The sequence below is a fragment of the Atractosteus spatula genome, chromosome 25 (genome assembly GCF_055471065.1).
Source record: "Atractosteus spatula isolate fAtrSpa1 chromosome 25, fAtrSpa1.hap1, whole genome shotgun sequence".
NCBI classification, from domain to species: Eukaryota; Metazoa; Chordata; class Actinopteri; order Semionotiformes; family Lepisosteidae; genus Atractosteus; species Atractosteus spatula.
The window spans coordinates 7,578,781-7,600,403 of record NC_142730.1 but is presented as its reverse complement, the minus strand read 5'-3'; the positions used below and the strand labels follow the sequence as shown (position 1 = coordinate 7,600,403).

The following is a 21,623-nucleotide window of genomic DNA, read 5'->3' as shown; positions in this document are numbered from 1 at the left end:
CACATTTTGTGAGAATGCATTAATGGTCTGATCCTCATTTACAAAGTTTTTAAATCTTAAGATACAAAAAAAGAAAATACCGCAGTACAAAAACTCTAGGCCATCATTGAAAAGGAATTTTTTACTCGGCAAAAAAACGGATAATAAAAAACACGTTCGCAAGGCCGTGTCGGTCCAGTCTGTCGAAAGTCAGCCGTAGCTCCTGGACTCGTCTGTGAAGTTCAGGCACTGAGCCGACAGGGGCGTCCGCGCTGCCCGGTCAGAAGCGGTCCTTCGGCTCGCTGAACTTGCGCCGCTTGGGCGCCGGGGCCTCGTCCTGACTGCAGGGGATCTCGAACAGCGACACCTGCCGGCGAAGCGACACCGGTCCAGCACTGCGACAGCGCGATTTCTCTTGTTTTGGCAAAGAACAAATGTTCATTTCTTTCAAGCTGAACGGAGCCCACTAAAGTGCCTGTGTGTTTACAGTTACTGAATTGTTCTTCTGATGGGACTCATGGTTTTAAATCGTATTTAAAAAATAATTTACTAATTTTTCTGTCAATACATTTTTGTCATCTGCCTGTACATTGTGGATTGTTTAGAAATTTGAAACTTTAAGGCCTTCAAACAATCACTTTGAGATGAAAAATAAGAGACCTACAGCTAGCAGTGTTACTCGCTTACGGCCACACCACCCTGAACACGCCCGATCTCGTCTGATCTCGGAAGCTAAGCAGGGTCGGGCCTGGTTAGTACTTGGATGGGAGACCGCCTGGGAATACCAGGTGCTGTAAGCTTTTCTCGCCGATATCCACAAGGAGGCGCCAATTCCCCAGTATTTATCTGGTATAATAACGATATGGTCTTATACTGTACGATAGCGTGCATTTTTTTTTTGCAGCAGCAGCAATCACAAAGCCACACAGAAATAAAATCTCCATAAATGTAAGTAATTCTATTATATGATTATTGTATATAATTCCATTTAATGGAGATATGAACTGCAAGATTTCTGCATGGATGTTTTTCTGCTGCTCATCTCAGTTATTTCCCGACCTTGTCATTGCTTTCAATATAGTGTAACTCTCAAACCTAAAAAATAGATAAATGCCCACGAGTGATGTAATCAAATTACATGATAAGCGTGTCCTGGAAAGCAAAGATCTCTCACCAGGTACATAAATACTTTGTGACATCTCTGCGGCTGATGAACAAAGCTCTGAAGGAGCAGCAGAGCTCATATTGGAAAACTCAATCACCAGCAAGACTCCCACGGCCGGACGCAAGAGGTAGCGTTAAAAGTGCTGAAACCTGAGCCTGTGCAACAAATACCTTTTACAGAACCTCCTGGGTGTCGCACAAATTCTCACACTCACACTTAGCTCAGTCACCCAACTCTTAAAATGATGTGGTACGATATACCAGGCACCTTGTTGTTCTGAATTCTACATCTGAGTGATATGATAATACTGCATCTTAATTCTCTAAAGTTGAAAACTGTAAACTGCAGGTTCATTCTCCGATGTCTAGATCGGGGTGTAGTACAGTGTTTCTCTGAAGACGTCTGGCAGTGGGGCAGAAAGAGGTCTGGCCTGCCAGTGGAGGGGCGGAGCTGTGTTATGTGGGGGCGTATTGGGGTGTCTGTGCCCTGAACCTCACCGACTTGTTGCTGCTCCTGCTTTTGCCACAAGGCTCTGCTCCCCTCTTCCTCTGATCCGGCTGCTGCAGAGAGAGGAACAGGCTCGTTCAGGCACTAAACTTGGCTATGCAACTCTGGCCAGACAAAAACTAATGATGCAGAGCAAGGGGTATTAAGTCCATCTTCACGCCTAGAATTTGGAAATAATTTAGTAAATTATCTGAACAATACTTCCACGCTCGGCACCAGGATAGCTTTTGTAGGGTAAGGAGCTCTGTGAGGATCATGAAGTAGAGACCAGTTTTAAGGTCCCTTTCAGCTCATTGTTCCTAATGGAGTCAATATCGTTTGTTTCACAATTTAAGTAATTTTATTACCATAGTTGTCCCCAGGAATGCGATCGTTCTCAGTCACTGTTAGTTTTCGTTTGTCGCTGCTAACGACTGGAACAAGCTACAGCAGAAGTTAAAATCAAACCAATTCACTCATAGGTATGCTGTTAGTCACAGGACTGACTGCATCTGTACCTACGAAAACACGGATATTGTTCACTTGTTCTACAGCTACAAGAGACTCTTGTCTGTGTTGACATTAATGAGGAATTATTCTCAACTGAGTCATCCTGGTACATTGTTGATTCATCTTTCTGCTTCTTGTCAAATAAACCAAATGTGAATAATCCAGCTTTTTTTAACTGCTTTGGCAACTCCTCTCTTCACAAGGCTGTAGGTCGGTGATGTTTATGGGAAATGTTGACCACTGGTGAGTGCCAGAGAGCTCCAGCTGATATACATACTGCATGAGAAACTCACAGAGTTAAACCCTGCTCTTACCGGGATCTGCCTCATCCGCCCACTCCTGGTTCTGCTGACACTCATTTCCAGGTCAGAAGTCTGTCTCACAAGAGAATCCATCTGAAAACGAACAAGAAAACAACGTCCGAAGTTGGCATCTCCTGCTGTCGCAGAGAAGCCCTCTGGAGTGCGACATTTAGAGAAGAGGGCTCACATCACCTGCGAGTGCTGGGAGCTGTCCAGTCCCCCTTCAAAGATTCTGAGATCCTGCTGGCAGGCCTGTCTTGCATCTTAAAGATGAGAATGATATTCAAAGGTAAACCACAAATTTTACTGCTTAGTTCTACAGCTCGCTTCATAATCAGTGGGGCTGTTTTTCAGGTTTTATCCAGTTTAACCCAGCCCATAATGAAAGAAGCGTATTCCTGCATTCAGTTTTAATGCCAAAACTACAGATATTGAGTCATTTTATCACAGCCTCTTGGCAAGATTCATTTGAAAGTTTGAGAGTCTCCGTCTTAATGATTTCTAGTGTTGGTCGCAGATTTGTCTTCTGCCCCCACAACCAGGAGGTCTGATGTTCAGAAGCAGGAAAGCGAGACACCGCATCATGAATCCCAGAAATACTCCTTGCTGATCATTCCCCGGGGAACTAACCCCACCTGAATCAGAACAGCTGGCTGTACCTGAATCTTCGGCAACAGTGTTCTCGTTACAGTCTTTTTCGTTTGTGTCTGCTTTCATGGGCTGTTGCTCCTGCATGAACAGAGAAATGAAAAGGCGGGCTTTTTTTGGAAAGACCTTCACAACTCTATGTACCCGTGACAGATTCCCCTAGTCCTGCCAGCAAGGAGTGGATGATCTGTGCACTTAGATCTTGGGCTAACCCCCGTCTTTATAAGGGGAATTAGGACCTTGGACCCGCCCTGATGTAAACTACCATTCTAGCCTGATTCTGGTCCGTCACTTGCTCCCCTTTCTCCTTTGTTGTTCCCAGTTGGCCTTATGCAGGGGAACTGGCTTCCCAACAGATGAAGCCAATTCCCCTACTGACCTCATGGAAATTTATATGATTAATTTTCTCTGTTTTTAGTGTCTTTATGCCGCCCTCTGGTGGCCTAACTCAATTTTGACACTCCAAATGCTGCTGCCTGTTACAGTACCCCTATTCCTACCATTTCTGATATTTATTTTATGTTACATCCCTCTTAAACATGCCTTGGGCAGACTAGGAACCCCCCCCATTTGGCTATTCCAGATCAGGTGGGTAGATAAGAATAACTGGCAATTCAAAATCTGAGACTGTTTTACTCAAAGCAGGATCAATCTTTGCAGATTTTGGGATCTATTAAAAACACTGCATTTTAAAGGGTGATATGTTGTTGAATGCTATTCATTTTGTAAATTTTTCTAAGCAAATTTGTATTTAGTCTTTAATTTTCAGATTTAGAAATCTAAAGCTAATTTGTCATACAATGTCAGTAGAGAATACTTGCACATCACAAAACGATACAAAATAAGTGAAGAATTCAATATCAGAAAGATGTCCATTTTAAATTCAGTGTTTAGATAGTAATCTTAGTGCTTTGTACTGTAGTGCTTTCGCGTTCAGTTACTGTAGACCCTAAACTGACTTGTAGTGGATTGTGAAAAGGGAGCCCCTTAGGGAAGCAGGCTGCGTCTCCCACCTGGACAATGTTCATGCTGCTCTCCTGCGTTTCCTCCATTTCCCCATGGTCCAGCTCCAAAACCTGCCTCTCCTTCTCAGTAACACCCTCTTCCAGGCCCACCTTTGTGCAAAGAACACAGCCCTCAGAGCTACAGACACAGAAAGACCAGCAGACCAGCGCAAGAGACTCCACGCTCCCCACAGCTTGCCCTCCATGAGACGCACAGGTGTCAGGGACAGGGAGAGAGAAGCTGGGGGTCAGAGCGCAGGGTCAGCCATTTATACGGCACCCCTGGAGCAGTTGGGGGTTAAGGGCCTTGCTCAGGGGCCCAACAGAGTAGGATTCCTCCGCCAGCCACGGGATTTGAACCGGCAACCTTCCAGCCACAGGTGCAGATCCTTAGCCACAGTGCCACCCTCCGCCCATTTATAATGTAAAGACATACTGTAAGCATTTCCTACTGGATGCCAAAAAGATCATAATTACAAGCTAATCAGCCAATCAGAAAGTTCCTGACCATCAAAATCAATTGTAGAAAAAAATGTTTTCAGGCCTAAATGCATTCCTCCTTCTACCCTATTTCTCTGGTTTGACTTTGCCAAAGCCTGTCAGAGCTCCAAATTTTTTAATCAAGTCCCCTGGTTGTCCCTCCTGATCTAGGTGAAAGAGGCTCTTTTCCTTTTAATAGAAAACTCCAATGAGTTAAGTGTCCTTTGTGTGAGCACAAGCACAATGTTGCGAGGCTTTATGTAACTGTATCCAACACAAAGTACAGCAATGCAGCAGTTATTTTAACAAATACATTAACTTTAAAATCCTACCAGGTATTGGTTGCTACTAGCAACCAAATGAGCAATGAAGCATTTACTGTTTGTCTATGAGATGTGTTGGCAACTGAATTTCTCCCCTGGGGAGAAAACTGTAAACTGTAGATAAACTATCGTATCAAAAGGACTGAATGGCATCCTCTCGAGTGTAAGCTTTCTTATCTTCTTACGTAACGTCTTATGTGGGGAATCTACAGGGAACCACTCTAGAAAGCAGGGCATTGTGGGATTATCTTCACGTGTTGCAGGTACGCTGCATCGATGCCACACCTGCTCCAGCCGGTCCTTCTCTGTGGTCACCTTCAGCTTCAGCGCGTGGAAGGGGGTGACCACCTCCCCCACTGTCAGGTGCACAGGCGTCCCCTCGAACAGCATGCTGGTGCTGACCCCTTCCTTGAACCCAGGGGGCTGGTAGTCCTGTGGAGTCACTGAAGGTGGGAGGGGAGCATACAGACATAAATATAAAGAAAGAAGCAGTTTTTTACCGGTGGCAGTGTGAATGACAATAGCTGCAGTGTATAATTTATGAGGTTCACGAAGATCAAAGTAAGGGAAAATTAAACACTGAGATTGTTTATGACACAAGAGCCACAGCAGTTCAAATAGATTTATAAACACAGAAGCCAACTCAGCGGGCCTATCAGCTTTCTCCTCTCATAAACACAGGTAGCTCCTCAGGCTGCTAACATTACAAAGTGCTCTCAGCTAACAGGGTGTTTAACAGAAAGCACTGCTTGTTCTGTGTGGAGTCTGTATGTTCTCAGCATGTAGGTTTCCTCTGGGTGTTCCGGTTTCCTCCCACACTCCAAAGAAATGCTGGTGGGTTAATTGGCTTCTGTAAACAACTGGCCCTGGTGTGAGTGTGCCTATGCGTGCGTCTGTGTGTGTGCGCGCTGTGATGGACTGGCGTCCTGCCCAGGGTGTACCCTGCCTTTGCACCTGTTGTTAGCTGGGATAGTCTCCTTCTCCCCCGAAACCCTGAATTGGAAGAAGGGGTTAGAAAATGGCTGGATGGATATGAGTGGAGCGTCTATGGACCGCCCTTATTTAAGGGGCGTTTTTCCAAGGACGGGTCAACGGGGGTGAGCCGGCTCCCGGTGGGGAAATGACCTTCGTCGTAGTAGTAGAGCTTCATGTTCAGGCAGACGTCGCTCGGGAGCGGCCCCAGGTGCTGCATCAGCACGTACAGCCGGCGAATGAGGAGGATGCTCGCCGCCTTCGTATTGCCACTACAGGACAGCTTCAGCTCGCTCCGCTTGGTGCTGCTGCAAAACACATCGAGAGGAAAGGAATCGCTAGCTACCCGGGCGACGCCGACGTCACTGGTGTAACGATCTCCCTCCGCTTTTAAGAAATAGCTCTTTAGGCGTTATGGATTTAAGGAGTATAAACGTGACTAATGATCAATGTATGTAACAGGGCCAAAAAAAAAAACATTTGAGAAACCTTTTTTATTCAGTTCTTTTTAACAATTTTTGGTATCACCCAGTTCTTTTCTATTTTATGCTCAATCAATTTGGTATCATGAGTTTGTGCAAGACTTCGTCACTTTTACAGCTTCAGCTCCTGTACCAAACAGGAACGAAACGATTCCTGCAGGAAAGGTCCGGATGCAGACAAGTGCTCTTTGACACCCTGCGGGCTCCAGTGGCTTACAGGAGAGCTCATAATGATTGGGAGAGTGGGCTTGTCTCTCACTGATGTCACTGCACTCTAAGCGGACAGGAATGTGGCTCACTAAAGCCAATCTCACCTGTACATCGATAATGGGAGAATCCCAGTCATGGGCCAACTATACATATGGCGCACAATCTGAACCGTGGCGCTCAGCTCTGAGTGCCTTTACCATTTGAGCCATTCAGAGGCCCTTAACTTCTTGTAAGCCACCCAGCACTTTGGTACTGGCTGCCACCATATCTCTGTCAGTGTTAAAACCTACCTTCCAAAATCCAGCTGTGGTCCCTCCCTGTCGTATTTGATTTTAAACTGATAGCACTCTGTCACTGTCTGGAAATGAAATAGGTGCCATCTTATAAAAACAGATAACAGAATCTGGCTGAGCTGTTGCAGAGATTAACTAACTCTAACACTTGCTAACGAACTGCTTCTGCCATAAGAGTAGATTAACTTAAAATATGCTGTAGAAAATAGAAGTTCATATAAATGAATTGGAAATAAAGTGCTTCTTATACCTCAGGGCTGTCTTTATCGGCAAAGATCTGGGGAAGAAAGGTAGATGTTGAATGCATTTTGCAAACTTTGGTTCAAAATGGTGAAAGAAACAAAATTGCATTTCATAGACGGTTCATACTTACTGAGAGAACAACCATTCGCAACTGAAAAATGACAAAAAATAAAACTTTAAGCTAAGTCAAAACAAGTTGAGTTAAAATATATTATATTACACAAAGGAAATTCAAACACTTCTCAAATGGTTTCTACACACAAATCTGGAGAAACCAGTAGCACAACATTCAGTAATGTTCTGTAACACTGATACTTCTAACACTGATACTGGCTAAAGAATAAGTCAAAGATAAGTACACTGCCATAACAAAGTCTTAAATGTCTTCAGCTCTGTCAGAAGTTAAACCTAATGCAAATTATGAGGACCTTCTCTCATAACAACTACGCCTGTCACTAACACAGCTTAATTTGAGAAGAAACTGAGCTTTAGAATCATCCAGGTGGGGCTACACATTGGTGGTGGTGGAGGGGAGTCCCCATTACCCGTAAAGTGCTTTGAGTGGAGTGTCTAGAAAAGCACTATATAAGTGTAAGGAATTATTACTAAATGTCTTGGGCTCTCTTTTACAAAGTACCCGAACAAGGTTTCCCATATATTTATGATATTGATAAAATGATATTCCCAAAATACTACACTGAAACAGAAATTCACCTTCATGCATCTGAGAAGTACCTCTTGTATTCTCTATAGAAAAAGGGCCTCATCCCCAAACATTAACAATTACGAAGCCCACAGATAAAATTGAGGACAACTTTAATTGAGTAGGGAGCAGCTCAGTCCCTGGGTGTTAAAAAGGCCACCCCTCCCCCAACACATTAACTGGAGCAGAAGCTAATTTTTCTACATCGCCCGTGGTTTTAAACTGAGGAAAGAGTGGAAGTGAAGAGGCGAGCTAGGATCCCTTGTGAGCGAGGCTGTATCAGGGAGACACGACTGCTGTGTTGGGTTAATGCACTGAAGCACTGAGGCTGCTCTTCTCCACAAGGAAACGGCTGCACCGTGCAGGTCAATACAACCAAATATTCTAAACCGCAGCATGGATTGCAAAGCTCCTCCAGAACAGGCCTGGATATTAACACCAATTCCAAGATTAGATACTTTAAAAACAAAAACTCAATTAGCAGCCGCGTGCATGAAAGGGAACTTAGTGAGTACCAAGTACTCTGCAGCAGCTGAGTTACAGGCAACAGAAGTCTTGCCTTCCATCTCAAACAGTGGATGGAGGATGAGGAGATTCAGTAACTATTCTGAGGGAGAAACTCGCTGAGCCAGCGGCATAGCAGAACTGCTCAACCCTCCAGCAGGGCACACCCAGGATGGGACACCAGTCCATAGTAGGGCAGACGCAAACACACTCACACCAGAGCCAATTTTCCCAGAAGTCAATTAACGCACTAGTACATTGGACGGTGTAGTATGTTGTATGTCGGACGGTGGGAGGAAACCGGAGCGCTTGGGAGGACACCCACGCAAACATGAAGATAACATGCAGACTCCACACAGACAGCACCCCGGGTCTGGAATTGAACCCAGGGCCACAGGGCGGTGAGGCAGCAATGCTCACTACTGTACTGCCATAGGAGTTTTAGAATATCATAAAATGAGAGCAGTAAATTATAGTCCTAGCACACTTACGTATCTTTTCTGGAGAGCATCATAGCATCCCTGCATCCTGTGAAGAAATAAAACCTTCAATCACAAAAGTTATTTTGCATCCTTTGTGCCTCCCACACACTAAAACTGACACATCGATGCTTCCCAAAGCGCCGCTGTTTATTTTAGTTGCCACCGAGGAGCAGAAGAGCTGAAGTAAGACTCTGTGCTATCGTCAGGCGTATTTTTTTGCGCGCGTGGGCCAGGATCGGGAGGGGACTGAACAAACAACAAACTGAGAAACAACGCTGGCGATTCGGCACAGTCACTGACCATTTCACAACCTGGGTTGATCCCGGGCAGCTCCTGTCTTCCTTCAGGATCTTGAAACACTGATCTAAGAGACAGCAGACAGGAGAAAATAAAATGAGGCCAAGAGCAATCAACAGAAAGCTAACGGCCTTCTTCATTACTCCCACGACAGTGTAGTTAGGACTGGGAGAGAGGTGACTGTGGGCTGTAAAATCACACAGCAGGGAGCCATACAAGCACCAAAGACAACAGACTACATGTTTAATCAAAGGTACTTTGTAAAAGGCCTCACGTCATGGGATTCATCTTCCAACAGCCTTTCAAAAATAACTGCACTGGATTAGGAAAGCGAACAGGATGTTAATGAGTCACAGGCCAAAAAAAACAAAACTTCATTAGGTTGAAACCATAACACATTCAAGGTAACCAAAAGTTGCTTTTTTTTTTACACATTTGATGCTGTTAAAAAAAAACTGGAGATGAAATCATACTGTGTTAGGTCATGCTGCAGTATGTGAATTTCGTGTGATTCCGAAACATTGCTGGATTATTTTTTAATACAAGAGAGAGGCCATGAAGTGTTGTCTCAAAAGGCTGAAACGATGAAAAACACAACTGCTTCTTCATACTTCCTCTTAAGACCTGCTTATTATTAAACAGGCCTATCTGCACAATGAAAACAGACGTGATGTACCATAAACAAACCGCAGATAAGACGCGTCACCTGTTCTTACAATATCAGTTCCACTGTCACATGCCCTACGGTTTATTTTACACGCTATTCACTGGTCCTCAGACATTCATCGGAACAAAGTATTTGCATTTTTAATCATTGCGATCCTGGACTCATAAAGAAGTACACGGTCTTAAAAATATTTGCTAGGTTAATCATTTGAAAAAGCTCTGGTCCTGGAACAACATCAAACTTTCAATCCCTCTTGCTATTTCTCGAAAAGCACTTGGGCGCTTGATTTTGGCCTAACAGAATCTCGCTTCTCCCTGCGGTGCTGCAGTCGAACAATTCGTTTCCCGTGGGTCAAGAGCTGTCCCTCGCTTTCACATCCCAGCAAATAGACCTGCTCCGGGCACTTTTACCTTCGACGTATTTGGTGCCGTAGGCTCTCTCCGGAAAGAGTCCCCGCAGGTAGGTGATGCAGGACACGGCGATGGCCATCAGCTTCTTGACCAGCGCCAGAGACTGCTGCTCACTGGACACCACAGTGGGGAACACCTGGGAGACCTGCGGGGTGCCAGCACACGACAAGCTGTTCCACAGTCTGTTTCCCGATCGCAGCTCCTCTTTCCGTACAACAAGATTCAGCCCAATACTACACTAACTCCTGTCCCTTGTATCATATTGTTTGGGCTAGTTTATTAAGTCAGACCGAACCGATGATTCATTTCTTTTAGTTTATGATCTTCTGTATACATTTTTGGGGGGCGGCACATCTAGACTCGTGACTGGTGGGTTGCGGGTTCGAGTCCCTGCTATGACACCCACTGTCATACCTTGAGAAAGATGCTTTACCCCAGTGGCTCCAGTGCAATGTGCTGTACAGCCAACCAGCTGTATGAATGCGGAAAGACACTGGAATGGACTGGTGTCCCATCGGGGGGGGGTTTGTCCTCTCTGCTCTTTTATCACCGTGGAAACCAGGTTGAATTCTGAACCAATCAGTGCTTCAAATTACAGCACCTACCTTGCCTAAATGCATTTACATATTAACTGCTGTTTTCATTGATTGCTTTGAATTTAAGCCATCTCCGATAAGGGATTCAAAGAAATAATAACATATAACTTTACTGTCCATCCAAAAGAGGGGGTGGGGGGCTTGTCATTGGCATCACCATACAACACAACAAAAAACAAATCTCTCTCAACATACAATAAACACATTAAAAAGAAACAATAGTCTTAGACATGCAACAATACATATACTGTAAATACAACTCACACTATTATTACACTAATCTGATACCTCCATAGAGGAAACAGTAACTTTGCTACATTTAATATAGAAACTGCACAGGGAACAAAGGATTTCTTGTATACATTATACTGCACACTTCTTTATAATTATAATAATATTAATAGTAGGGATCAAATTAATTATTAAAGGAGAGAAGTGTATCCTCAATTTCTATAAAGCGATGGGACGTAAATTAAAGTTTGGTCCCCAAAAAAACTGAGACATGCAACACTTCACTCACCACAGTACAATTATTTTGGCTTGATTCTGAAAGCCACTGGTCTCTTGGCCTTTGGCTGTTAGAATTTCAAGTGCAGAATTTGTGATTATTAAATGCAGGGTCTTTTAAAGTGGTGCAGCAGTGTTGCTCATAACTCAGTTATGGTTTCAGGGACCACATGATGTACCCCTGCTTAGAATGATCCTATAAAACCGTCCAGACCTAGAAACGGGAACAAAGTGAGGTCGCTCTGGACGAAAGCACGAACTGAACAAATCGGTAATAAGCCAGGCGTGTGCTTCAACCAATCATCATTTCAACAGCCAACAGATTTCTACAGCACTCGACACGAACTGGTCAGAAAACGAAAGAAACAAAATCCTTCTGACACGAACAGACTGAAGAAACGCGTGAAAAACATTCTTTAAAATATCACTATCGATATCAAAATCTCAGAAATTTTCCAACGATTTATATTGTGATAGCCAAATACAAAAGATGTCTAGATTTAAAAAAATATATATATTAATAATAAATCACAGTCCCCAAACTTTACCGCGGCCGTCTTCTGCAGCTGAGCCGTTGCCATGGCGACAGGACGACACCGTCTCCCTGAAAAAGCCGAGAACCGGGGTGAATGCAGTTAAATCCCAAGGCAATCACCCCCAAAAAAAGGTTTGAGTGAAACCAGGGAAAGAGATGCACTGAGCCGATCGCCCTCTCTCGTCTGTGGACGGCCTGCTAACCTCGGTCCCGACCCGCCTGGTTAGCCCCCGCCAAAGGAAACACGCTCTTAAAAAAGTCCATTAATTTAAAAGTCCGTTAATTTAAAAAAAACACGCAGCGGCACTGCTGCGCCTTCACCCTCCTAACCCCCCGCGTCACTTCGAGAAATCACTTTAATCGCCTTTTAACCGTGTCAAGTGCCTCGGTAAAACACAAGGGGGAAACCGCAGCTGAAATGCTGTCATGTCATTTCTCTCTCCCTTTATGTATACCGATTTGAGGCTTTATGGTGGAAGACTATACATTCTAAAAGACGTAAATCACACCTGTTAATGAATTTAAAACTAGGTCAATATAACAATCTAACGTAACTGTAAAATGGGTACGGGCGGATGGCAACATTACATAACATCTACTGTACATCATCGCCATATTATATAACATCTACATTTTGAGCGATACATCTTGAAACCCGAAAGGTATTTAGAATTCGCACTTTTTCTGTAAAACATGTCATGGCCATACCCTTAAAAAAAAGTTTTTCTTCTCCTACAAGATGCGGTAACTACTCCCCGCCCGAGATCGCGAGCTGGCTCCGGCCCTCGCACTCACTCGCGCTTCCCGCCAAACGTAAGGGTCGCGAACGGAAATGACGTCACCGGAGACCCCTCTCACGTGCAATACTGTACAGCACGGTACTTCATAGAATCTAATAATTCATATAATCTATAGAACACTGGACTATATTTATCTATAGGAATACATTATCTGCGAAGGAGAAAATAATTCCATCCTATCTCACCAATTACGAGTTTTTTAATGGTATTAACTTTCTATATCCCATTTTGTTCTGCAAAGAAATCGGTGACTAGCAGTATCAGTGATTGAAAATATATCCAAATGCCTTCTTGTAATTCTCCTATCATATGAATTGTGCCAAGGGGGTTAGAAACGTCAAAGTAAATTATAGTCTAACTGTTTCCCCCTATTCAGGCTATTAAAATTAATTTTAATAACTGAATAGTTACTTTTTTAAAAGGTTCCATAATCACAGAGTGGTTCATTATTTTTTAAATCCTTTCTCGTCCAGACGCGTCACGCAAATTAATCGGACCTGCTGAATTATTACAGGTATTGGTTTGAGCAATCCCACTCGAAATGAAATAATTCGTGTTCATTAATTTTAACTCCTACCTACAGTTTGGTTCATGGGAAAGATGCTTAGCCAGTTGTAGCCTTGTTTGACATTCGTATTTAATATGCGATAACTGTGACCTGTTTTTTTAATTAAACCCATTAGACATCCGACTGGGTTAGGTTAATCGTTTTGATAAACCTGTTTGCTAATTCCGTTAAGTAACACCCCACATATTCACCATAACCCTTGCGCACCCTTAATCTGTGTAAAGCAATTTCAAGTTCGCAGAGGAGAGCCGTTTCAGTGTCGTTCAATTTTTCCTTTGTCGCCATTGGCTGGACTAGTGTCAATCATCCCAAGAACCCTCTTATTCTGGCCTTCCATTGGCTCTCCATCGACATCTGGCGGGGTAACTCCCCCTCTCATTGGCTACCGTGCCTGTCTTTCACAAAGCTGGCGATCCCGACGATGATGTCACCGTTGTCATTCGCCATTTTGGACTGAATAGAAAATTTGTGCAGAAGCGAATTGGGTTGAGGAGAGAGAGAAGGGGGAATTCTTTCAAGTCCCTTTTATTTATTTTTTTTCCTGCAGACGAAGAAAAGGTGTGTTATATTTTTTATACAGAGTAAGAAAAAAATGTCGTCAGAAAACCAAGAATCAGAGACACAGTTGGAATCTGGCGAAGAAAAACAGGTAGGATATTTTTCATGGTACAGGATATATCCAAACATCCCTTGTCTTTTTGCATTCGCAAGGGTTAGAGGCGTTTATGCATCACAGTCGTCTATAATATTTTTAATGGTCTTCTTAAACTGTCGTCAGTGCAAGTATTTAACAGTTTGAAGCACTTTTTCTTCTGGAAATTTCGTGATCGACAGCTTCCACACGCCTTTTTTTCACTTGGGCTAAACTCGGAAATCCCACCTTCTTTCTCGGGCTTTCCCCGTCCCAATTGGCTACTGCTGCTGTCGGTTAAGCGTGTTCTGCGACCCCATTGGCTGATTGTGTTGTTGGGGTGCGAGGCACCCTTTCCGGTTGTGTTAGTAAAAAAAAACAGTGGGTTTAGGGAGATCAGAATATATTAAATATGTATATTAATTGGCGACGGTCTTTCGAAATCCTTTATGTCTAATTCAGAAAAGTTCAGAGGAGAATGAAAGCCGTATAAACTAAAAATATACAATATTGTCTTTGCTACAATTGCGTCATTTTGTCTTGACAGAACAAACTATAACGCGTATGAGGAGGAATTCACTAAGATGTGCAAACATCATTTTATTGTGCCAAAGCCGAGGTCCAAGCTTTTTGATGACTGCTGTTGATGCATGTGACACTTATTAATATCTTACCCTTTTCTGAGAAAGTGTTGTTAGCAACCTCACCTGACCTCTAAATTAGAGCTTGTATAAGCTTATACAGTGTGTGTGTATATATATATATGTGTGTGTAGTTGTATAACATCGCTGTTTTATAGGCAAAAGGATTATACGCACTAAAGTGATTAAGGCGTTGTAAAATGTGTAGGAGAGATCCTAAGGCCATCGTTTTATCTTCCTAAGTAAAGGACATTGCACTGAAACGTCACTTCTCAATCCGTGCATCGGAATACGAACCGAAAACGCTCTTAAACATTTGTGACACAGATTGCGATCACACAATTACATCTGCAGTCGCCGACGTCGGGGAATTTGTATATACAAATGTGACTTACGCTGTGAAATACACGACACTCACGACAGGCCGCTTTTTTTGTGTTCCTGCTGCTTCGGCGTCACCCGATTAGCTGCGAAGGAGTTGAGCACATCTCGGCGAAACATTCAACAAAACCGGCGAGTCGACGGATCAGTCTGTGTCGTTTTGCTGACAGGCTTCTCAAAACGCTACCCCATCGCTGTGGTGTCCGCCGAAAGGGTTATCCGGTTATCACCACCCCGAACCTCAGCAAAGCTCAAACCGTCCTCACTTAGGGTGGCTGAATTCACGTTTGCTGTCAGCAGAAATATTAGATAAGATCAGATCACTTTATTGGGCCCTATACAATTTCTTGCATTAGGTATTGGTCTTTTCACAGACCCCAGCTTGCTCTCCATGAGACACACAGACGGGGAGAGAAGATTGGGGTCAGAAATATGAAAGTTGGTGTGCTGGGGTGGTGGGGGCTGCGTGGTTTCTAAGGGATTCGATTTGACCATGGTGCATCGATGTCTTGAAATCGGAGGTGTGGTGGTGCAAAGTAACAGTGGTAAGAAATAATATCGGTAGAAAGTAAAACCCTGTTTCAAAGTGTTAGTCAGTGTGTCTGGGGTGCTGACGACGCCGTGGTGAAGGGTGGGCAGTCCTGGTCCAGGAGGGCCAGTCCATGTTTGTGTTCCAGTTTTCATGAGGTCAGTCAGCTTGTTATTGGCTTCATTGGACCAAGTGAACAGCTTCTCCCAGCTCTGCAGGTGCTGGTGCTTCAAATAGACTTAGAAACCCTACAGACTCACTGGATGTCAGGACCAGGGTTGGACACCCCTGCACTGGTTCCTCCAGAGATTGTTTTTTTGGGGGTGGGGGAGGTAAAGAGCAACTTTTCACCTCCGATTTCATGTTATTTAGTCCATCATCACTGCTGTGGACAGATCTGCTCCGACTTTACCCACCTGGGACCTGCTGTGCTTCTAAAGCCAGAGTGTTCTGTCCTGCTCTTGGAGAGCTGCTGCAGGTTCTCATTCCAGCTCAGCTCTCGGTGAGCCATTGCAGCAGGTTACTGGCCTGACTGGACTGGATCAACAGCTTCTTCCAGCACAGCTGGTGATGCTGCTGCCTTACAGAGACCTGGAAGAGCAGACACACGGACCGGCCCTCCAGGACCACAGCTGGACGCCCCTGTTCTGATGTGTTATTGCTCTGGAAGTGCAGAATGATTTCTTGAACAAGCACAGGGTCTGAACTGGGGTGACTCCAGATTCCTGGTCATGTGCATCTCAGTGCAGGTGATAGGAGCAAAATGTTGAGGCCAGAGACTCGACTTTAGCCTCTCATTAGGGTTTTTTTTAAATTATTTTTACACAGAGTTGCAGTAAAGCAACAGTGACAACAATCTGTGCTTCTGTTCTCAATGTTACACATGGTCTTTTAAGGATCTCAGGCAGCCCTGTTTCTTGGAAGAGCATAGCTGCAACTCGGGACACTCTGACTGAGGAAGCGAGTTGGGAGGGAGATGTCAGAGAAGCACTCTCTAAAAGGCCTGGGTTTTTTTTAGTTGCATACAAGCAGGTTCATGCAGACAGAGTACTCTCTTATTTTCGGTGCTCTAACCCTTGTTTGTAACTGGTTGAGTCTTCAATGCTGAACCAACACAATCTGTCTCAAGAGACTGTCTAAGGGGTTCACGATGTATCGGAGGCCGATTATATTCTCTGATAAATAGGAAAACTTAATTACTATTATTGTTCCTATATTGGAATTACAGCTGATAATTAAAACTGATCATGCGGCGCCCTATTTGTGTTTGTGCAACTAGTGTTTTTTTATGTGCACGCGCTGACGCACTCGACTGGGTCCAGTACAGCTGCTGCAGAGTGAAAATGTCTGTGGTGTGGAACTTTTTCACCAATTTTTTAATCAATGATCAATCATTACAGAGTTTTAGCTTTCTTGCCCTCATTACACATCAGCTGTGGATTATAGTGTGAACTTGTTTTAAAATGCGAAGAAGTAATTACCAGTTATCGGTATCTGTATCAGCCACAACAAGCTGTTAATTATCGATTAGCGCTATCAGCCCAGAAATTCCATATCGGCGCATCCCTAGACTGTATTGAACCCGCATTGCTTTGACGCCAACACAAGACGTTCAGAAATTGAGCTTAACTGCAGGTCTCTCAGATCCACTCCTCCTGCATTCTCCAGCTGCAGCCCTGGAGATCAGCCCCCTACACTAAAAGCCATAGTTCTGTGCTCTTGGTGGGGGAGTGGTCCTGTATCGGGACATAGACCTGGGGTTCAGCTTAAAAACTGAAAGCCACACCCTACTGGGGGTGCATATGGAGAAATATGCAGATGTCTCCTTAGAATTTATGAAAGGGTACAAACGAGAGGAGGCTAATTTCAAGCCCATCCAGCTTGTTTTAGTAGTTAATAGGTAAGTGATCTCAACGTCTCATCCAGCTGTTTCTTGAAAGAAGCCAGGCTGAGTAGCTTTTCCACACTCCCACCACTCTTGGTGCAAAGGAGTGGCCCTCCAGCCATATCATGGGACCCTGATGTAGGAATGAGCTGACACTCGGGATTGCAGGGAGACTCAAGGGGCTGAACTTGCAGCAGCCCTCCTGGCCTGGGGCAGACGGGTGGGTCGAAATTCTCGGCCCCTGGCATGAGCTTGAACCGTACGAATTCGAGCGGACCTCTAACACGGTTGTGTCTCTTGGGCTGTACAGGATTCGCAGGAGAAGGACTCCAACCCAGTGAAGGCAGAAGAGGCCAAGCTGAAAGCCAAGTACCCCAACCTGGGCCAGAAACCTGGGGGCTCCGACTTCCTCATGAAGAGACTACAGAAAGGGGTAAGTGAGGGGGGTATGAGTGCCATCTTCCTCCTGAAATCAATACAACAAAGGGGTATATGAGGGGGGGTGTGAGTGCCAGCTTTCTTATGAAGAGACTGTAGAAGGTTGGTAGACAGGGTACCTGCACAGTCCAGGCCTGTATACCCTCAGCGTTGCACCTGGGCACCATAACTTCGTGTAACACTGACGTTTCCCGTGCGAACACGTTCTCCCATTCAGCCTTTGGCGAAGCTGCTGAGGCGGCAGGAGAAGGACAATAGCTGCTTGTGCATGTGGCCAGGAGCTAAGCGCAGAACAGAGCCTGGAAAATGATGGTGTGTTTAAAGAGAGGCGAGAAGAAGCAGACAGGAAAGCGTGATGGACAAAGAAAGGAGCCCGTCACACCCCCGTATGCCTGCAGCAGGATCTGTCTCGCGTCTCACGAGCTGCCGGATCTTGGCTGATGTTCTGGTTTATTGTGAAGCCCCATGTTAAGATCTGTAAGTTTGATTTAAAAAAAAAAACAAAACAAAACAAATGTTGCCCTTTTCTGGTTCCTTAGTAAAGGTTCTGTGGGTTGCAAACACCAGTAGTGGAATAAGATGCTACGCAGCGGGCATTCGTACCCTCCTCCCCTGTACAGATTGGTCCTGCTTTGTTCCCAGAGGGCCGACATGTCCGGACAGTTTCATTCCAGCTCCGCTCTTAAAGACCTAATTTTGCTCGTTATCAGCTTAATGGGACCAGTTTATTGCCCGTTTCCAGATGTTTGGGTGCTGCTGCTTTAAAATAATCCATTTTCACTTACATCGCGCATTTCATTGCTGTTAATCTCAGTGTGCTTCACATACAAAATAAAAAAAAAGCTAAAAGAGAAGTTAAGGATAAAACATTTCTAAGAAGGAAAGCTACAGATAATCATGGTGTTGGGAGTTGACAGGCTTGCTGACCTGAAGCTCTTTGAAGGTCTCAGTTGAAGCTGTTGGTCCGAGATGATCGGGGAAGCTGTTCCACAAGCGAGGAGCAAAGACAGTGAAGGTCCGCTCACCCAGAGCTCGTAGTTTGGTTCTGGAGACCCGCAGAGAGTAAATAGACCCTTAGAGAAACCCTAAAGACGCACCAGCTCTCCAGGACTGGACCTGGGCCGCAGGGACCCCTGATTCTGCTGTTTTCTGGGCTTTCAGGCCAAGACTCCAGCCCCCTTTCAATGTCATCATTCTTTTTTCTCCCCCCCCCCCCGCCTCCTGCCTTTCCAGCAAAAGTACTTCGACTCGGGCGACTACAACATGGCCAAAGCCAAGATGAAGAACAAGCAGCTGCCGGCGGCCGGGCCGGACAAGAACCTGGTGACAGGCGACCACATTCCCACGCCGCAGGACCTGCCCCAGAGGAAGTCTTCGCTGGTGACCAGCAAGCTGGCGGGCTAACAGGAGCCCCTGCCCTCCCTCCCTCCCTCCCCCTGTCCCCCCCCCCCCCAGCACACTCCTCCTCCCCCCCCCCTCTTCGCCCCCTTGCCTTCGCCGTCTCCCTCTGTCCACTGCCAGGCTTCCCTGGGGCGTTGTGGTGGGGGTGGGGGGGCATGCTCTGGAGGTGCATGCGCTGCACTGGGTTTTTAGGGGTGGTGCAGAAGATGAGAGGAGGGAAGATGGGGTGAGAAAGAGTGCAGCTCCCCCAAAAACTCTCACTTGACGCCTCCATGTTGAAAGCAGGCCCCAGGTCTTGGGGTGCCGGGTGCCTTGGTGAGGGCAGGCCAGACCGACACACTAATGCATGCTTGGCTGACCAACCATCCCCCCCCCTCCTTCCCTACGGCATCAAGCAACACTATATTTCCCGAATTTGCCGAAAGGATCCCTGTGGAGGGTGTTCTAGTCTCCTGACGGTGGGGGGGGGGGGCATGGGGATCAAGAGCTGCTTTCCAGACTCGACAGGAGGACAGGGGGGGGGGGGGGGGGGAGGCTGATTCCTCTCGTCCAGTGTAGTTTTTTTTCCCCGCCCCAAGCGAAGTGTTTTTGTAAAAGCCTCGGCAGGGATGTGGGAGCGAGGAGGGCGGATGTTGGGGAAACGCGGGCTTTTAGAACGGGGGAGGCCTGAGAGCCCTGCATAGTGGCGGCTCTTTTTTTTTATGGAATCGACAAGGGAGCTGTTGATCGGATCCTTCGCAGGATTCTAACGTTGGCCGGATGTCAGAGTGAAATTTCTTTAGGATGTGATCCTTGATACCCCCCTCCCCGCACTACTGTGGTGTCCAGTATTTTTCCTTTCGCGGTGATGTAGCCAGGCCCAGAAGAATTTGATTTTATCTCCCAGACTTGTAAAAATGAATGCTTGAAAAGGAGAATAAACTCTTAACCCCCAGCTTTGGGGACTTTCTGAAGGAGGGGAGTCTTGTCTTCCCTGTCTGCTCGTGGAGCCCGGGAGCTGATTGTTTTGGATCTGGAGGAGGGAAGTTACAGAATTGGGGGGGGTGTTCTGTGCCTGTTAGTGAACGAAGGCTTGTGTATGGCTGATGAAGAGGAGGGTGAGGGGCCTCTGATGGCTCTGTAACTCAGGAGTACGTATCCCAGGGGGCTCCGGAAGTGTTTTTTTTAAAAAGGGGCGTTTGGACAGTTCTGGAGGTCACTGGGGTCACTAGGGCCACTGGGAAGAGCATTGTTCCTAATGCTGCCGTTTCTGGAGAGGAGTAAACAGCCTTAAACAGCGACAAGGCAACGCCCCCTCCCCTTCGACCTTCGACCTCCCCTACCTTCCCATCCTCACCCTGTGCCCCCCCCCACCGCACGCACCCCTGACAACAGCAGCACCGCGATCTGGCGGCCTGGTGTGGGCCCAGGGCAAGGGGAACCCCCAGCACTCCTCCTCCGGCTCCTGCCAGGCTGCCTCCCGCACGGAGCTGCGTGCCGGGGGCCGGGCTGGGGCAAAGAGGAAATGGATCAGAATGGGAGCTGAAGGAATTGGAAACTCGGCCGGCTGGAAGCGACCCTTTGATCCCGGGGTGAATCCGAAGAGCCCGGACGGAGTGTGCTGGTGGCCTTTCCAGAAAAGGTGCTGGGCTGCTGTTATCCCTCTCCCCACTGCCTCCCCTGGCTGCTTCTGGTTAAGTGGGACTGCGTGCTGTCTGGATTGTGGCTCCACACTCAACACATCTTCTGTCCTGGGTCAGGGACTCCTTGCTAACTGAACTCCTGCTCCCCCCCCCCCCATCCCCCCTGAATCCCTAATCCCCATGTTTCCTGGCTGTCCGTTGGGATCAGAAGGTTCTGATGGATGAGAGCGTTCGGGGAGTCTTTTTCCTGTCTCATCTGTGCTACAAAAGACTGCTTGACTCTCTGGGGACTTGTGTCTTGTCCAACACCCTGGAAGTTGACTTTGCTAAAAAAAAAAAAACATAAAGAGGGTTTCTGATGATGTATTGTGCTGGTTTTTAAGAACCTAAATATATAAGGAAAGTTCATAGCGCTGTTATATTTTGAATTTTCATTTTTTAATAAGATTTACATGGCTTGAAAAGACGCCAGTGTTTTGACTTAGATCTAATCCTAAGCTTGGGTTGACATATCAGTTTGCTCTGTCATTTTCAAGCCCTTCGGGGATAACGCCTTTGAGTCTAATGCGTTTACCCAGCTTGGGTTCTCGAGACGTGCTGACCCGACCCAGGTGAGATAGAACTCATGGTGGTGTTCTTTGTAAATCGTCTGGTCCCGTCTCGGCTTTAAATATAGAACCTCAGCAGTGATGTGGTTCAGCCCGTCTCATTCCAAGAAATCCACCTTGCTTTCCGTTTCCCTGAAGGGGAAGCCCTTGGAAACGAGGAGATCCCGAGTGAAACTCTGCAAAGCGAGGGCTTTAATTTATGAGTAAAGACTCGTTGAGATGAGCTCCAGTTGGAAGGGGGGGGAATTATCCGATGGCCAAATCGAATAGCGTCTTGTGGAGCCTGTTATTGAGACCGAGGAAGAGCATGACCTGATGATG

The 21,623-nt window shown here is 45.9% G+C and overlaps 2 protein-coding genes and 1 non-coding gene across 3 annotated transcripts; 2 read left to right on the top strand and 1 right to left on the bottom strand.

The window, feature by feature from the left end:
• Nucleotides 1-259: 259 nt before the first annotated feature.
• On the bottom strand, nt 260-11,844 carry hormad1 (HORMA domain containing 1). The gene is made up of 15 exons (XM_088905722.1): nt 11,812-11,844; nt 10,161-10,305; nt 9,087-9,150; nt 8,796-8,832; nt 7,228-7,248; nt 7,105-7,131; nt 6,852-6,919; nt 6,023-6,177; nt 5,183-5,340; nt 4,104-4,205; nt 3,102-3,171; nt 2,635-2,705; nt 2,455-2,535; nt 1,642-1,704; nt 260-346 (listed from the first exon to the last, which is right to left on the bottom strand). The coding sequence occupies exons 1-15, from the start codon at nt 11,842-11,844 to the stop codon at nt 260-262; spliced, it is 1,182 nt and encodes a 393-aa protein (XP_088761848.1).
• Nucleotides 661-779, top strand: LOC148815277 (5S ribosomal RNA). The gene has a single exon (XR_016086092.1). It is a non-coding gene; the product is annotated as a 5S ribosomal RNA (ribosomal RNA).
• Nucleotides 11,845-13,589: 1,745 nt separating the features above from the next.
• On the top strand, nt 13,590-21,041 carry ensab (endosulfine alpha b). Its single transcript, XM_088905762.1, has 3 exons — nt 13,590-13,815; nt 17,544-17,666; nt 18,905-21,041. Exons 1-3 carry the CDS (start codon nt 13,759-13,761, stop codon nt 19,073-19,075), a joined length of 351 nt encoding a protein of 116 aa, XP_088761888.1. The 5' UTR covers nt 13,590-13,758; the 3' UTR covers nt 19,076-21,041.
• Nucleotides 21,042-21,623: the final 582 nt, after the last annotated feature.

What these genes read in the sequence shown, in the direction of transcription:
- hormad1 (XM_088905722.1), bottom strand. Translation starts at nt 11,844, where the DNA reads ATGGCAACGGCTCAGCTGCAGAAGACGGCCGCG. An exon ending in ATGCTCTCCAGAAAAGATAC is followed by an intron (nt 7,249 to 8,795) that starts GTAAGTGTGCTA and finishes GTCATTTTTCAG; the next exon opens with TTGCGAATGGTTGTTCTCTC. An exon ending in GCAGGAGCAGCAACAAGTCG is followed by an intron (nt 347 to 1,641) that starts GTGAGGTTCAGG and finishes CTTCGCCGGCAG; the next exon opens with GTGTCGCTGTTCGAGATCCC.
- ensab (XM_088905762.1), top strand. Translation starts at nt 13,759, where the DNA reads ATGTCGTCAGAAAACCAAGAATCAGAGACACAGTTGGAATCTGGCGAA. An exon ending in AATCTGGCGAAGAAAAACAG is followed by an intron (nt 13,816 to 17,543) that starts GTAGGATATTTT and finishes TGGGCTGTACAG; the next exon opens with GATTCGCAGGAGAAGGACTC. An exon ending in TGAAGAGACTACAGAAAGGG is followed by an intron (nt 17,667 to 18,904) that starts GTAAGTGAGGGG and finishes CTGCCTTTCCAG; the next exon opens with CAAAAGTACTTCGACTCGGG.